At 34.3% G+C, this 17,551-nt stretch overlaps 1 protein-coding gene across 8 annotated transcripts in view; it reads left to right on the forward strand.

The window, feature by feature from the left end:
* Positions 1-17,551, forward strand: part of SLCO1A2 (solute carrier organic anion transporter family member 1A2) — a 124,605-nt gene that overhangs the window by 66,072 nt on the left and 40,982 nt on the right. For 4 of the 8 annotated variants that reach the window (XM_072798766.1, XM_072798767.1, XM_072798768.1 and 1 more), the window contains 5 exons: positions 2,822-3,012; positions 3,356-3,477; positions 8,543-8,684; positions 13,089-13,221; positions 16,918-17,024. In XM_072798766.1, the coding sequence (XP_072654867.1) occupies positions 3,418-3,477; positions 8,543-8,684; positions 13,089-13,221; positions 16,918-17,024 (442 nt within the window). In that variant the 5' untranslated portion in view covers positions 2,822-3,012; positions 3,356-3,417. Of the gene's footprint in view, positions 1-2,821; positions 3,013-3,336; positions 3,478-8,542; positions 8,685-13,088; positions 13,222-16,917; positions 17,025-17,551 lie in introns of all 8 variants that reach the window. The other 4 variants (XM_072798771.1, XM_072798770.1, XM_072798772.1 and 1 more) reach the window with 4 other exon arrangements.

The following is a 17,551-nucleotide window of genomic DNA, read 5'->3' on the forward strand; positions in this document are numbered from 1 at the left end:
GAAGGCACCACACAAAGTATTATTATTGCTTCTATACATGCCTTATTGGCGCTTAACTTGATTTGGTATTGGCTGAAATTATTTCAGCTGGATACCACCAAGAGGTGGTTCTTCTCTTGCAGAACTAGGAGTGACTTGAAGACTCTGGAAATAAACAACTTTCATAAGATTTTTGCTGGGGCAGCCCTCTCTTTTCTTCCTGGGGGAAGGATGTTCTCTTAAGTCTTCTTCGTGTTATGTACTACCAGTTTTGCCATGATAAAGGAAAGTCTTCATTTTATTCATTCAATAGTATAGAATAATGCAAAATTAAACATACACATTTTCCTCTGGTTATTTATAGTAATAAAGAACAATGTATAGATACTTAACCCTGGGGAAAAAGCACAAACATGACCATTTATTTGCTTTGTTAAATGTTGTATTCTTTTGTGATTGGAGACATACCATTAAGGGCTGACAACCCAAGGTGCCAACACTCCCTTCCAACCCACTACCCTCACTGTGTTGCTATACAATGGTTATAGAGTTTCAATCATGCACGATGAAATAGCTCTAAGGTCCAACGACCTAAAATATGAATTTAGTTAACAATTCTATAATGTGTTTTTACCACAACTAAAAACAAAAACAAAAACAAAGAATCTCAACAGGGTTGTGACCAGGAGGCCTGGAAGAAACTCAATCACTTTTGTAGAGAATGCATACTAAAGAATTACTTGCCTTCATTTGAATGCTGAGAAGAGTTAAAGAAAGAAAATGCTTCTCCATTTAATAAAACTTGAGCAAGTTGTTTTCATTAACAGTAATGATTGATGGGGATTCGTTGGTGACACTGTGGTTCCAGGAGCAGAAGTCACCGTATAAACAACATTGTGCTAACAAAAGGAGTCTGTTCACATGGCTGGCACTTGCAAGGCCACAAGGATATGGAGAAACAACACGTGCATTCCCTGATTTGGAGCCAAAGTACTCAACAGTGATTGTGACATTAACTATTGGATTTCATGGATTTTATTAAATAAACAGAATAGATTTTATCCATTCATTCATTCATTTTCCCCCATTAATTTTTTTTAAATGTGTCTGAAAAGCTAAAATGTTTTGGGGGAATGCTCAGTGTTAACTCAATCACATTGAATTCCTTCCAAGTGCTTAGCTTCAAACACTACCTCTTATCCCAGTCAAGACAACTGTTTATAAAACTTCTCTCAAGACAGTAAACACATTTTAAACAAATCTTTGAGGCCAGATAACAAAAACTGCTCAAGGTGGGTACATCGTATCATAATGCAGGGATGGAACTAGAGAATTCCCCTTTGTAGTGATTTTCTGTGTCACTAACTCCACCTCCTGTGGCTGCATGGGAAAAATAGGTATTCAGAATAGTCATGACTTTACCCACTAAAAAGAGTGAAGCCAACTTTGATATGGAAGAGGAAAAAGTTTTCTCCCTCTTATTGTTTGATTGGGTGACCATAATTGGGTTCAGATATTGTCAAGAAGAATAGAAAGAAAAAAAGAGAGAGGAGGAAGACTGGATTCTAAATCGAAGAAAGAAGAATGAGGGCAGTTGAGAGGTTTCTGATAAAAGCAGATATTACAAACGAGGACCAAAAAATAGCAGTTCCTATTCTTTTAAAAAATTAATTCCATCTCTCGGTCTTTCCAAAACTAGTGCCATGTACTTGATCCATAATTAAGGTGATTTGGCATTTTATGTGGGGGACTTCAGCATGAGTTCATTTGTATGCTATTCAGATTTGCCAAGCTTCTAATCATTTTCATTTATAATCTATGAAACTTTCACCACTTATGTACCAATTTGTATTTGACCATATGCTGTTCAGTTCTAAAGTGTTTTATTTAAAAGTTTCACCCTTTTCAATAAAAATATAAGTTCCTTGGGATCTGAGTCCAAGTACATTTCACAGAGGCCTACACCTTTCTAACTAGTTTATATTATCTGTAAGAGAACTTATCTGTCTTGTTCACTGCTAAAATCCTGTGCTTAGCACTATGATTGGTACATAGCAGTCTTCCAATAAATGTTTGTTACATCTGTGAGGGAATGAGTAGAGAGATTTAAAATCATATGTAACAGCTCAGTGGCTGTTGCCTTCAGAAAATGTATAGAGGGGGCAGCCCTGGTGGCTCAGTGGTTTAGTGCCGCCTTCAGCCCAGGATGTGATCCTGGAGAGCCGGGATCAAGTCCCACACGGGCTCCCTGCATGGAGCCTGCTTCTCCCTCTGCCTGTGTCTCTGCCTCTCTCTCTCTCTTTCTCTCTCTCTGTTTCTCATGAATAAATAAATAAAATCTTAAAAAAAAAAAGAAAATGTATAGAGGTAAAGCAATTAGGTTTTAGAAAGTTAATGTCATTGAGGATCACTTGTTAAAATGGATATTGTTCATAGGATTTTAATAAATTAATGCTGGGGATACTAGTAAAGTATCATTCTGGCAACTTGAAATGGATTTACTAGAATAAGTGTTGCCAGTGTGAAACACTTTGGTTTTGGTACAAAATAATCCCCTTCTTTCAAGACATAGTAGACAAAATCTTTGACAAGGAGTTAGTAGAATATAATAGAGTTTAAGTCATCCTTTTGTTTTACATATAAAAATGTGTGCCTACATATCATACATATGAAAATGCACATATATTTATGAAATGTGTAAGGATAAAGATCTCCACTTATATGTTTGGTCTTCTAAACCTCACATTCTACCTTCAAACTGTAGGATTCTTTTCCAGATCATAGAATTATTTGTTATTTTTACTTAGGCTATTTCCATGATTAAAATTCCATATCTCCCCAGGTTTCTGTGAATCAGCAGTGCCTCAGAAAGCGTTTCCCTTCCTGAGACTCCAGGGAAGTCTTGGAACGCAAAGAACTTGAAGAGGGAGCCTGGCCAAATAGAGATTTTTGAGCCTTGGTAGGCTTGCTGAAGCAGATTTTTAGCACAAACACAAATCAAAGTCTTTGTGTTCTTAAAAGGAGCATTTTCATGTAAGTCCAAAAACCTCACTTTGGTTCTATTTGTTTTGGCTAAAGAAATGAAACGTGGTTTGTTTTAACCACGTGGTTATTATTTTGCAAGGAGACCATAGCAAATTATTCTAATATCTTTAATCTCACTAAAGAGTAACAAGTTATTTGATGTAACTTTCTCAATGGAAAATTAGCAACTAAATTTTCTCTAACGTCATTATTTTCTTCTAGATCTGAATCAAAGCTTCTCAGGTATTTTTGTAATACAATGGATTCTGATTGTTACTCAGATTCCATGTTTTCTTCAAAAGAATGACGACTTATGATTTTGCCAATTAATAGGTTTTTGTCTTCTTAAAAGGATAGAAATAAGAAATATCAAGATTTAATACCTAAATATCTTGAAACACTCAGAAGAGCAACATGGCAGAAATTGAGAAAAGACTTGAAACTCATAGAATGAGATGTCTTTCCAAGCTGAAGGTATGGACTTGTGTGTGTGTATATATATATGTATATGTACTATTTTTTTAACTTAGAGCCTGTAAAGTTTTTCACATGAAATGATTTAGTTTTAATGTCACATTATCTGATAAATTGGTAATTTCTTGCTTTGCTGAAGTTAGTTTTATAACTGAGGGTTAAATTAAGGGCTATTGATTCAGACAATTTAATCAGAAATAGTTTTGAGGAATTTAAATGGAAGACAAGGTCTTAAAGTTTTCAGGTGCATAATATGTTACAGCAAGAATTGATTTCTTGGATCAAAAGGTCATTTTAATGCTCACTCTTGTGGGGGTTATAGTCTAGAGGAGTATGGGGGTCTCTCCTAGAAAATGGTTCATTGGACAGAAATGCTTTGTTGATCTGCATGCAATTATTACTTCACAATGACCCAGTAAAACAAATGTTTATTTCAAGCTTTGGCAACATATCAATCATTCTCTATAAGAATAATGCCCATTTGTTAGCTGTTTCCGGTATTCTTGCCTGTTTCAGAGCAAATTATTTTTGTATAGCTTCAAAGCCATTTGCCTTCAAAGAAAATTTGAATTTGTTTTAAACCAAAGGATCTGGAAATTTGTCTCGATTCTACAGCTAGTGCCTTCAAGTGGTTTTCAGACTAAAACTGTCACCAAAATTCTCCCTATCAAAGTTTGCTTTCTCTTCACACACGTAGAGAAAATCTACTCATGTGCATAAAAGTGGTGAATTGTGATCTAGAACTAGAACACTACTTTTGCCTAAAATGCCATATTAATTATTTATTTTAAAAATTCCTCTTAAATTGTCCCTCTATTCTCATATCCTTCTCCTAAAATTGAGTGGTTAAAAATAAGACTCTAGGCTTAGGCTCCCTGTGTTCATACATGGGCTCAACTGTGTACTTGCCATTTGACCTTGGACAAATTTCTTTCTTTTTTTTTTTCTTTTTTTCTTTTTTTCTTTTATAATAAATTTATTTTTTATTGGTGTTCAATTTACCAACATACAGAATAACACCCAGTGCTCATCCCGTCAAGTGCCCCCTCAGTGCCCGTCACCCATTCACCCCCACCCCCCACCCTCCTCCTCTTCCACCACCCCTAGTTCGTTTCCCAGAGACAAGTTTCTTAACCTCTTTCTACTTCAATTTTCTTACTTGAAAAAGCTAATAACAATACTATTTTGTAGGATTTTTTTTCCTTTTCAAATACTTGGAAAAATGACTAAAATATTGTAAACATTTAATAATCATTAACTATTATTATTGATAGCATTAGATGTTAACTAACTGGAATTTAAATAAAAACTTGGAAGAAAAAATTAATATTAAAAGCATTTGTGTATAAAAGTCAAGTCAGTTGTTATTTATAAATAATTGCTCTTAATTTCATATTGCATGCTACTTTGGAGTTTGTCAAGATTAAATATAGATGTTCATGCTATGGCAAAATATTGAGAGGACAAATTCATCAGGTAAAATTGGGCACCAACTGCTTAATAGTCAGATTTTTTTTCTTTTTTGATTCTCTGAACATAGAAATATGCATATTGAGCAAAATTCTTTAGAAAGCATCAGAGGACTGTCCTCAGTAAGTTTGCTTCAAACTGTGGGCATTGCTGTTAAAAGCTATTAGGACTAGCTTCATACATATAAATGTTATTTTGCACCAGACACCAGTCAAAATAGCCACCGGTTGCTTTCACTTTGTGACTAGAACAAAACAGTTTAGGCAGCCTACCTAGGTGTCTTAGAAAAGAATACTGGGGTCATGATTCATCTAGTTTCTACTCTTAAAATGTAAAATAAAATAAATTATTCTCCCAAATATGATTTGTATGTTATTTGGTAGACCTTGCTTTTAAAATAAAACCTGAATTATAAAACCATGTGAAAATTTTTTACTCTCAGTCATGTGCTCTGCAAAGATTTATAGTGTAGAGACAGTTTCTACAAATGACATTTACTGTGAAAGAATAAACAACTAGAGATACAGCTGTATTATCTTCTCAGCCATATAATGGATTTGACCCATATTAAGCTTGATATTTAAATTTCCCATGTCTTTTTCACATACATTTCTATTCAGATTTCTCCAAATGAATTGATACAGGCAGCTTAGCTTAGGAGCATTTAATCCTGTTACATTTCCTCTTATATTCAGCTTACTTTCAGCTCTGACCACTTCTTCAGGATGTTTTTGAATACTTATTCTGTCATTAATTCAGCAGACTTGTATTGAGTGCTTACTATTCTTGAGGCACTTACTAGACACCAAAGATACAGAGGTAAATGATATATGGATCCTATATTTTGAATTATTCATAGAATAGTGAGGGAGGAGGTTATAGGCATCCAAGCAAATACATAAAATGAATTATGGTCAGAGCTATAATAGAGACAGTACACGGTAAGATGGGAAGGTAACAAGTGAGTAGTCAAGGCTACCTGGAGAGCAGAGAGGCAAGGAAGTTTCCACAATAGAAAGGATGGTAGAGCCGACTTTATTATATATAGAGATAGAGGATATATTTATTTGATGCATAAGAGGAAGAAAAGCATTCCAAGAGGAATCCCATCCTATAAAATGCACTGAGATGTAAAATAGCATGGTGAATTAAGAAACTGTAAGTAGAACATTATGTCCAGGGACAAGTAGCAGAAGATGATACTGAGATATAGATGAGACATTGTTTGCCATCTAAAAAGGTAGAGATTTTTTGTTTTAAGAAGTGAAACTGCTTGCTAGTTATACATTTTATTAATTCACTTCACAGATATTTATTAACCTCCAAATTAGTGGTAGAGGCAAGTGGGGAGAAGTATGGACAAGACCAGAGGCAACTAAGGAATGCTGGCAATTGTCTCAGCTACATTGTGTGTCCATTTGAGAGACTTCAGCATATGGGTGATAGGGAAAGTCATTAGTGATATTTTTTTAGGGGGAGCACATATAGCACAAAGAGTAGAGGGTACAAGACAAATCCTGAAAGGGTTGGCCAAAGAGAAGACTGAATAGAGTCTAGCAAGTAGGTAACATACAGGTATACATGGGGGGAGAGAATTTCAAAAAGAAAAGAGAGATTAGTAGAGTTAGATGAATCAGAGACATCAGGTTAGTTGAGGACTGAGAAGTATCTATTGAACTTAGAAATCAGGAAGTTGTTTTTGACCTTTTATGGAGTCACTTCAGGAGAGGCCAGACAGTAGTAAACTAAAAGGTGAATGGAAGGTTAAAAAGTCTAGGCAATAAACCAAGACTGTTCTTATAAACAGCCTGATGGTAGCTGGAGTAGCAACTATCAGGGGTTGGGAGGAAAAAACAAGGAAACAAACTCTCTCGATGATATAGATATAGATATAGATATAGATATAGATATAGATATAGATATAGATTGATATATGTCATATACACATACAAAGAAACAAACTATATCTAGATATATATCTATGATATCTATAGATATAAGATATCTTATATATCTATAAGATATTTATGTCATGTATATAAATATAGACATATTTATATAGATATATGTATATCTGAATATATATGTATATAAATATATATAACATAAATATCTTGAAAATATATATAAATTAGTGGGAAGAGAGGCAGGAAAGAGTATGAGGTTGAAAATAGAAGAGAGAATACTAACTGATAAATCAAAATTTCAAATGGGAAGAATGGATTCAAAGTATGGGTGGAGGGATTTTATTGTACTGGAGAAGGGACACCTATCTTTCAAAGGCAGGAGGGAAATTAGAGAGGCAGAGATGGAGGGAAGTTTGAGGGTGACATTCCTGAGATCATTTGCTGGTCATGAAAAGCACCTGACTGGTTTGAAGACTGAGAAATAGAAAAGACTGTGAATAATTTTGAAGAGAATATATAAGGTGCAATATAAATTGTGGGGTTGGTTCAAAATTGGGAATGTAGAAGGTAGTGGGGTAAGGATTTTAGGGATTTGGGTATGCTGGCTAGAATAGACTTAATAGCCTCCCAGGATGGACGTGCATAAGGAAGCATCTTTAAGTGGGACCAAGGAAAAAGCCCTATGGCATAGGGCTGGAAGTCACCATTCAGGATGACCTAAATCTATCCAATCTAATGGGAAAGATTTTGTTGGTTTTGAAGCAGTGTATAATCTACCTGACTATACTATTACCCAGTGCACAACACTCCTTTGCCAAATCCTTTACTGAAATCCAAGTCTGTTTCTTTCTAACTTAATAAACCTATCAAAATTTTTATTTTTCCACTTTTTTTTAGTGAAACCATACTAGCTGTTGGTGATCACAATGGTTCTATTTCTTAAGCTGCCCTTGATTTTTGTTATGGATCACATTAACCTGACTGTCCTCTGAAACTGTATCAGTATACAAGAAATGTGATTCAATACACAGAAATTTATTATATTCATATTTGTTTCTTATAGCAAGTACTTGTTCAGTTTAGAAACATATTTATAATGGTTTAAAATTACTATACTATATTATAATATAAATAAATATATAACACTGCTTTAAATAAATAAACAGAGTGAGCAGCAATCTAATGTTACCTAATTTTATTACTTTGGAGAGACCTTGAGCGAATTTGCTATAGAAATAACATCTGTGTGATGCTTTGTTCTTTTTTTATTATCATATATGTATTCTTTATACTACAGAGAGAATTATAGTGCTGAGGAGCTATTTAAACTATTAGCTATATCTTATTTAGAATTACTATTTCTGTGTATGTACAGGATGTGCCTATAAAATAATCAGACTCTAACCTACAAAATTCAATATTACTAATCAATTCCACTTTGAGTTTTCAAAGAGCTAACATGATTTGACAGACCAGAAGAACAGACCACATTAAAAGTTTCTTCAAATTCAAAAAAATAAAAAATAAAAACAAAACAAAAACAAAAAACAAACAAGTTTCTTCAAATTCAAGGGTTACTGGCATTGGAGACAATCAGTCTTGTGGTAGAAGATATTTTGTCAACAGGTGGCAAATATATGGTAAAAAATAAATTTTTTCTGTGTTTTCTCATATTCCTTTCTTCCTAGATGTTTCTGTTGGCAATAACATGTGCATTTGTATCCAAAACACTCTCTGGATCTTATATGAATTCCATGCTCACACAAATAGAGAGACAATTCAACATCCCTACATCTTTAGTCGGATTTATTAATGGGAGCTTTGAGATTGGTAATGAATTACTACTTCTTTTTATATTGTACTACTTCTTTGTATATTTATCTATATAGCTAGTCTGAATTTTTTTCTCCTTATTTGCAATTTTAGGACATCTAATCTGACAGAATAACACGTTTTCCAAAATGGATGAATAGCCTTGCTAACTTTGGAATATTCTTAAAAACAATTCATTTAAATATTATCCCCCAAATAACACTTAAATATTGCCACATATCCCATCATTGGACTTTTTATGCTAATAGTTTTTTGGCTGTCTAGCATGAGTAGCAGAGTATTTAGAATTTTTGTAATCTATCATTTGATAATTCTTAAGAGCTCTATCTTCCTATTTGGAAGATATATATCATGGAAAACAAAGGAATCTTATTTCCCAAGGAAAACATGAATATTTTTCTTCTCCTGCTATTTCTGGGAGACTAACAATTCTTCTTTCTAAGTGCAGAGGGAAGAAGAAACTGTTTTCCCACCTCCCTGAATTTATTTCAGAAACAGACTTCAGGAAAGAATAAAGTCTATTCTTACTGTCTGATTTTTGTGGAAGACTGGGAAGATTTGAAGACAGGGAAAGAATAAGGAAGAGAAAGGTTTCTCCTGTAAACTATGCTACATAGAAATATGAATGCCATTCTTTCACAGTTTTAGAGTAGCTTCTCCCTCCTCCATGGTGAAAGTTGTCTTTAATATATATACTTAATCAATATCTGGAAGAAAAATTGGGACTGAGGAGACAAAACTGAAACAGGTGATGCTTGATCTTGTCTCCTAGTGTTTAATTCCCTCAGACTCAGCTCTGCACCTCTAGTGTGCTGGATCTGGGTGATGGAGCTAGAAATAACTCTTTGTTTAGCCTTGCCTGGACTCAGCTCACAGTCTAATGGAGGACATCGATGTACAATAGTAATTTTAATAGAAGGTAGTAAATTTGGTGACATAGGCAGATGCAAAGTCCCATAGAAACATACATCAGGGACACAGTCTTACTTAGGGAAGATGTTGAAGGACGGATAAAGAGTTTTCTAGGTGAATAGACAGGGTCTGATGAGTATGAAGGGAATTCCAATAGAAGAAGAAGCATAGGGTGAGGTAGCATAGTAGTGTGTATGTGCGGAGTAACATTCAGCCCAATATTATTGACTTGCAAAGTTTATGTGGGAATTATTAAGATATGAGTCTGGAGAAATAGATAGGGGTGAGAAATGGACTATAGAGAACCTTGCGTGCTTGCTATGGAACTTGCACAAAGCAAAAATTATAAAAGTAAAAAGAAACCTGGTTTTATATGAATAAAGTTATTATCAAAATATTAAAATGACTTTTCATATAGTAATATTTGTGCTTACCAACACACTAAATATAATATCTACACTAATTTTCAAGTAATAAGTAGGATCAATATTTTGAGGTATCTGCAACAATTATATCATATAGAAATATCTGTAACTTCTGTTGGTGACAATCTGTGTCAAAATCATTAAGTACTGTTAATGCCACCATAGTTTGTACCTATTCTCACTATCAAAGAAAATGCTAATATTAATTTTAATTAAAACTCAATGAAAATAAAGATAAAATTTCTTTTCTCATTTAAGTTCATGGAACTCTTGATTTCTATCCATGGATCCTTGAAGGTTTATTTATATACTGCAGGTTAAGATCGCCTATTTAAAATGATAGAGTTATTTTTAAGCAGGGCCATGCTTGTGGCTATGTTGGAGACACATTTGAAGGTGGCCAGCCAACCAGAGAGGATCCTAGCAGGCCAACACAAAAGCACAAGAGAGAGCTACGTGGGTCTAAGTCAAGATTATACTGGTAGAAATACAGAGAAGAGAGTGACATAAAAAATATTTAGGAGTTAATCTTCTGAGAACTTAATGGCAGATTAGTTGTGGTGGATGAGAAAAGTAGATGTCCCCAGGTTTACAGCAATGGAATGGATAGTGGTGCTAAGACAGAGAACAGAGGAAGGAGACAAGATTGTGGTAGCAGCTATGGGTTGATGATATGTTCTGTTTAGGCAAATTATTTGTGGTAGTAGCAGTGAGACCTTTGAGTAATGATGTCTGAGTGGCAGTTATATGAGCTGGAAGCATTGGAGGAACCATCTGGGCTGGAGCTACTGATTGGTGAATAAACAGGTGGTTGTTAAAATTAAAGAACAGAAGAGGTTATTTAGGGAAAGGGTACTGGGTGATAAGTCCAATGGACAAAGGGTGGATACCTGAAGTGTACCAATACTTAAGGAACAAGTGGAAGAAAGGAGCCCACAAAAGTGTTAAGGAATTAAGAGGGAAACAGGAAAGAATGTTATGAGAGATACCAAGGAGTAGAAGTTTCCAAAATAAAAATTTTTCAGCAGTCTCAAAAGCATTAGTATATACAGTTAGAAAATAGGATAGAAAATTATTCCCTGGGTTTATATAATGCAATAATTGATGATCTTGTCCAGAGCACTTTTAGCTAAAGAGTAGATAGAGAAACTAGAAGGTAGAAAGAGAGCAGTGACTTTGGGAAAGAACGGGAAGGGAAGAAGTGGACTCTATGACTATAGGTAATTGTTAGTTTGGAGAGAAACTAGAGAATATCTGTAATTAAAATGCAGCTGAGAGGGAGAGACTTAAAATATATGAGGGATATTTTAATTATTAGAGTAAGTATCTGGAGAAAATGGAAGTGCCCAGGTGGGGTGTTAGACCTTGGATGGTTAGATGGGCACCACTACCTCTGTAATTGAAGGAAGGTGGTAAGGCCATAAGGTGGGAAGCTTGACTGCCCTAAATTTCATGACGAAGTATCAACTATCAAAAGTGAGTGGCAATAGGTGGCTTGAGAATGATGAAAATCTGAAATAATCGCTGAAGGGAAGGAGAGAGGTAATTTATAGATACCAATCAATGTTTTAGTTTGCTTACCTTTCCTCAGGAATTTTTATAGACTGTTCCTCACACCCTTAATAAAATCTTATCTATCCTTTCCTATTCCCTCTCATGGTGATTGTTTTACTAACAGAGAAAGGCAATTTGAAAGATAAGCTTACCCTTATGTGTAGAGAAGTCTCTTCTTTTCTTCTTTCAAAAATGGAAGTGGATTTCAAACGGTGGCTTTTTAGAGATAATACCTTCAGCATGGATGGCTTTGGTGATGGGGATTTTAGAAACCTAGAGAGGCCAGTGTGGTTGTACTTGGTGGGGCACTGTCCATATGAAACAATGTAGGTGCTGACATTTCTTCTACTTACAAGACTAGAGAGAAATATATAAGGAAAGAAAAGTCTTCAAAATATATACCACCACTTAGAAAATTAACAACTTGAGAGAGAGTTTAAAAATTTTTTATAGTTCTCAAGTTCATCATAGAAGTTTTCCTTACGCATAGTAGGATTAGGGAAAATATTTATTACTGAATTTAAAATGTATGATATAAGAACTTCCTCATGTATTTGGTTCTTTCTTTTTGTTAATTTAAATTCAATTAGCCAAAATATAATACATCATTAGATTCAGATGTTGTTTCCAATAATTTATCAGTTGCGTAAAACACCCAGTGCTCATCATATCAGGTGCCCTCCTTAATACCCATCATCCAATTACCCCCTTCAGTTTGTTTCCCAGTTAAAGAGTCTCTCATGTTTTTTCTCCCTCTCTGATGACATCTCATTCAGTTTTCCCTCCCTTTCCCTATGATCCTTTTTCAGCCCTGTATGCCACTCTTGTCAAGGGCTTGTCCGTTGGAATGGGGCCTCCTCAATTACTTTCTTCATCTTGAAACTTCATCCTAAGATGTGGATAAATATTTCACTGAATTATTTACCCCTCAAAGCAAGTCTTCCTTCTAAGATCCAACTGGAAATGTGGGGACCTACTATTTTTTACTTCTAAGGAGAGAATTAAAAATAAACAAAAATCTCTGGCTTGCTTATATTCACCAACACAAAGTTATATTTAAATCATAAGTTGTACAACATATATGTATCTGAATTTGACTTTGGCTTCCTTTTCAAGCATGAAGCAGGCATGGAAGGAAAGGCCAGAGTTGACATACAGTCTAACACCTACTTTGGCATCCCATTTTTCTAAGGCTACATAATCATACACAGAGTCTTTAACATCTCTCAGAACTATTCCCCAGTCTCTTCTACTGACTTCTCTTCTTCTGCCCTCTTTAAATATTGGTATTCCACAGAGATCTGTTTACATATTTGTCGACATTGTGAAACAAAATTCTTCTTCAAGGCAGGAGTTTTGTCTTATTTATTTATTGTTTCATGTGTCCCTAGTACCAGTCCTAGTATTTGAAATAGTTTTTAAAAACAAATATTAAATAGTAAATGATTGGATGAGGATAAGATATTCATTCTTATTGAAATATTCATTTTTCATCTTAATTTTTTCCTAGGAAATCTTTTGTTGATTATATTTGTGAGTTATTTCGGAACCAAATTACATAGACCTATACTGATTGGTGTTGGATGTGTGGTTATGGGCCTAGGGTGTTTCTTACAATCTCTACCTCATTTCCTCATGGGCCGGTAAGTATTGCATTTCTGATGACTTTTTAGGTTCAACTTTTGACTGCATGAAATTAAACTTGAAATCTCCTTTCTAGGAACAATACTTCCTAAAAGCATAGAGCACTGCAATGGGAGCCAGAAGATGCAGATCCTGTTCCACCAGTCCGGTGTGCTCTGGGCTCCTCACTTCACTTACATAGTCACATTTTGTCCATCTATGAAATAGATATTTAGGATTTTATGGAGTGGAGTCTGATGAAAAGATTTTTAGCACCTGGCAAAATGTGGGATTATTCTTTTCCGGGTATTATTTAGAGACTTCTAATTATAATGACATTCTGTTTACTTGTATGGAGGTCACTAAAAGGCCAGTCTGGTTGATTTTTATTTTAATTTTTACCAAAGTAATATGTGCACCAACTTGTAAAAGTAAAATTATAGTGGAAAAAAAAGAGTTGTCCCCTGCCCCTTCAACATTGTCCATATTACTGCTTTCCAGGAATAGCCACTTGCAACTCTTTCAGTTCTTTCTTCTATTTGCCTTGATAGTTCTAAGTAAATATTTATACTTTTAGTTGTTAATGTTACATAATCTATATTGATTTCCTGCTATAAAATTATATTCACTATTTCCATGTGTATGACTATGTATCTTTTACTACTGAACCATGCTGCTATTCCTTTCTTATATCATTTTTATTTTCCTTGGATTTAATAATTGTTCCTTTTTTATTTGATTCATTTTCTTTTTATATCTCACTAATCATCACCAAACCCTCCACTGGTAGGGGAACATCTCAAAATACTCATACATATCATAGGCTTCATTTTTGTCTTAGAGATACCTCTATGTCACCATCAATTCTCTGTCTGCATTCTGAACTAGAATCTCCCTTGGCTTGGTGCATGGCTCCTTCCTTGACATTCTCCTTCACTGTTATCCTTGGGAAATAGATTTACCTCTTTTCTCCATTCAGTTAACTTTTATCCTGGATATCATATCTTCTGCTTTCCTTTTTACTCTCATTCCTTTTTGTGGAAAACATGATCTAATAGATTTCTGAAAAAGCGTATAAGGTAAGTAAAAAAATTTAAGACCTTGAATATCTGAAAACAAACAAATAAAATAAAATAAATAATAAATAAAATTTATTTAATTTATTTAAAATTTAATAGTAAGATAAAATTCTGGGCTGGAAATATTTTCCTATGGATTTTGAAGACATCATTCCAAAGTTTTCTAGTTTCCAGTGTTACTATTGAGAATCTTATGCCATTCTAATCCCTGTGACTAGTTTCTTTTCTCTGTGAGCTATTGGGATTTTCTTTTAAACTCTTGAGTCTGGATTCATTGTAACTGTCTTGGTATAAATCCCTTTCTTCCTTTGTGCTAGGTATCTGCAATATGGGCATTTGGAGAAGTTACATGTATTACTTCTTTGATAATACACCCCTCCTTTTTTCTCTTTCTAGAATCTCTATTCATTGAATTCTGTACATCCTGGATTAAGACTATATATTTCTCATCTTTTTCCTCCAATGTTCTATATCCTTGTCTTCTTGTTACTCTTTGGGAGACATCTTTATCTTCCAAAGCTCTGAGTTCATTCAGAGTGAACTTCCTACTTTTGCTATCACATTTTTAATTTTCAAAAACTCTTTTGTTCTTTGAATATATCTTTTTAAGAAACATTTTGTTCATCTTTCAAAAATTCAATGTCTTTTTTCTATCTAAATTTTCTTCATCTATCTTCATTGTCTCTTTTTCCTCTGAGTACACAGTTTTCATTTGTTTTTTGTCTTTGTCTTTACTGTTACAGGCTTTCTCCATATATCTGGTGGGTTTTTGTTATCTATTCATATTTAAGAGAGAGGAATAACAACAATAAGCTAACTTGAATTTTTTTGTATGTGTATAAGGCTTAATTAAATGGAGGACTTCTTTGTAGAGTGATTGTACAGGAACTGGCTATTTTCAGGTGATTCAGAACTGCCCATAAACTGAGTTACATAAGGCAAGGATTCTCTAATCTGTTTCCTAGGAGGTGGAAACTTGGCTACCAGCATGTGGGAGTGGGAATTGCACTTTTCAGCATGTATATTTCTTTTAACCTAATAATATCTGCAATTTTTAATATGCCTCGGTGTCTATTTAGTTCCCTGAGCCAAAGGCCATATTCAATTGCAATGGCAGAGGATATCTATAAGGACTTAACTGCTCCTTACATATGCTTTAAATAAGTCCTCTTCTGGGACCATGCATATTCTCAGTTTAGAAGTATCTTGTTTCTTGCCTGAAGTCTTTCAGCTATGTATGGCATGTGTTTAGTTGCTCCCCTACAGACACTTAATCAGGATTGTGTTTTTTATATCTATGAATTCAGTGATCACTCTGATTTTCACTTTCAAAATCCTATTAAACTCTCTCTTCTTGGCAAATCTTCCCTTTTCTTTACCCACATGGCATTATGCCTTTTCCTTTCTTATTTTAAAATCCATTTGCTACCATCTTGCTGATGTTTGGGGGAATCAATGGACATGGACTGAGTTATTGGGTTTTTAGTAGGTGATTTAAATGAAAAAGATATTTTAATTCTCAGATATTTCTGAAGGGATAAGAGGTTTCAAGGCAAGGAACTTCTACTGTTCTTCTTCTCCTTTCTTTCCCTATCCTATCTTATCCTATTCTATCCTATTCAAGACAATGTCAAGTAACATTCAGCTATTATTGTCATTTCTTTCTACACTCTGCCAAAGGTATTATTCTTTTTTTTTTTCTGAAGCTTTCATATCTCATGGGATCATGGGTGTGGAGACAGAAGCCTTTATCCACGGTTCACAGTCAAATTCTATGGATATGACTGAGAAGTTATTCAAGGGGGAATGTATTTTAATCATTTTTATTATGTCCTATAACATAGTAATTAGGACTGGTGATATCCAAGCATAACACTCTTTAGCTCATTTGAACCTCAAAAGGGCAAGTTTTCTTTTCGCTTTCTCTTGCATAATAAAAATATGGAAACCAACCCAATGTAATTTCTCAAAGACAGTTGGACATATTTTCATCCATTGTTGCAGCATATAATTTTCTTTCTGAGAAAGGGCATGTGGAGCTTGTGGTAATTTGCCTATGATAAATGGTCACAGTTTATTAACACTTTTGTCTTCATGAGAAAAGAAAAAGTCTTTATATTGTGCTGTCATAATGTTTGATATTTTCCTAAGGTCTTTCATTATGATGGGTACATGTTTTGTTTCTCTGAGGGAGTTAATGAACGTGTGAAGGAATTATTGTTTGGATTCTTGGAAAGTGGGAGACTTGTTGTGTTGTTTTTTCCCCCCAAAGCCTTTAATTATGTTTTGTTGCATCTATTATTTTTCTTGAGTTTTGTTCCTTATTCCACAGTAATTATTTCCAGGAAATGATCACCTAAAAACCACTTAAGTTTGATGTCAGATGATTTAAAAGGTAGATCATCCACATACAGATAATTGAAAACTAGCTATTAAGGAATTGTACACTGACAGTGAGTGGCAAGTTCTTTTTGATGATACTAATTTATGATGATTAGATGTAAAGATGAAAAGAATTGTCCTTTCCTGGATTTGGAAGTTAGATCTTAAGTGAAGTAGGAGTTAATAATCTGCACAATGCTCATGTTGTCTTCATTGGCTCCTTAACATCTCCATGTTTTCCCTGTGTTCATACAGATATGAATATGAATCTACAGTTTCAGTTTCAGGCAATTTGTCCTCAAACAGTTTCTTGTGTATGGAAAATGGAACCCAGACATTCAGACCAACAGAAGATCCATCAGGTTGTCTACTTCACTGTATTGCTTTCTGTTCAGTGACTTTGTAAATGAACACTTTTTGCTTGGGGCTTTGAATGTTATTAAGTTTGGTTAAGTGTATAAGGTAAATGAACACAAAAAAATTTTTTTCCAGAGATTTTGGAGGAGATCATGGAGGGAAATAGAAATGGCTTATAATTTAAGTGTTATTCCTCTTATATTTGAATATACTTAATAAGATTGCCTTATCTATTCTTTGAAATGGTTGTTTAAAAATAAGTCAAAGACATCCATCCAAGGACCACTTAGAGTTACCTCCACAGGAAAACATCTTAGAAAGAGAGATTTATGCTGATGATTTGTAAATAAGATATAAATAGAAAGCAAAATATTTGTGTTATAACACTGATCTTCTATAGCAGAGAAAGCAGGAAAGTATGCTGTAACTCTGGTTTACTCTATTCTCTTTCTGCTGAATTAGGAACTGGTCTTTCTGCCTTACTTCTTCCTCTTTACCAGAGACACTAATTTATAGTCTGACACAATAGTAG

Source organism: Canis lupus, chromosome 25 (genome assembly GCF_048164855.1).
Source record: "Canis lupus baileyi chromosome 25, mCanLup2.hap1, whole genome shotgun sequence".
NCBI lineage: Eukaryota > Metazoa > Chordata > Mammalia > Carnivora > Canidae > Canis > Canis lupus.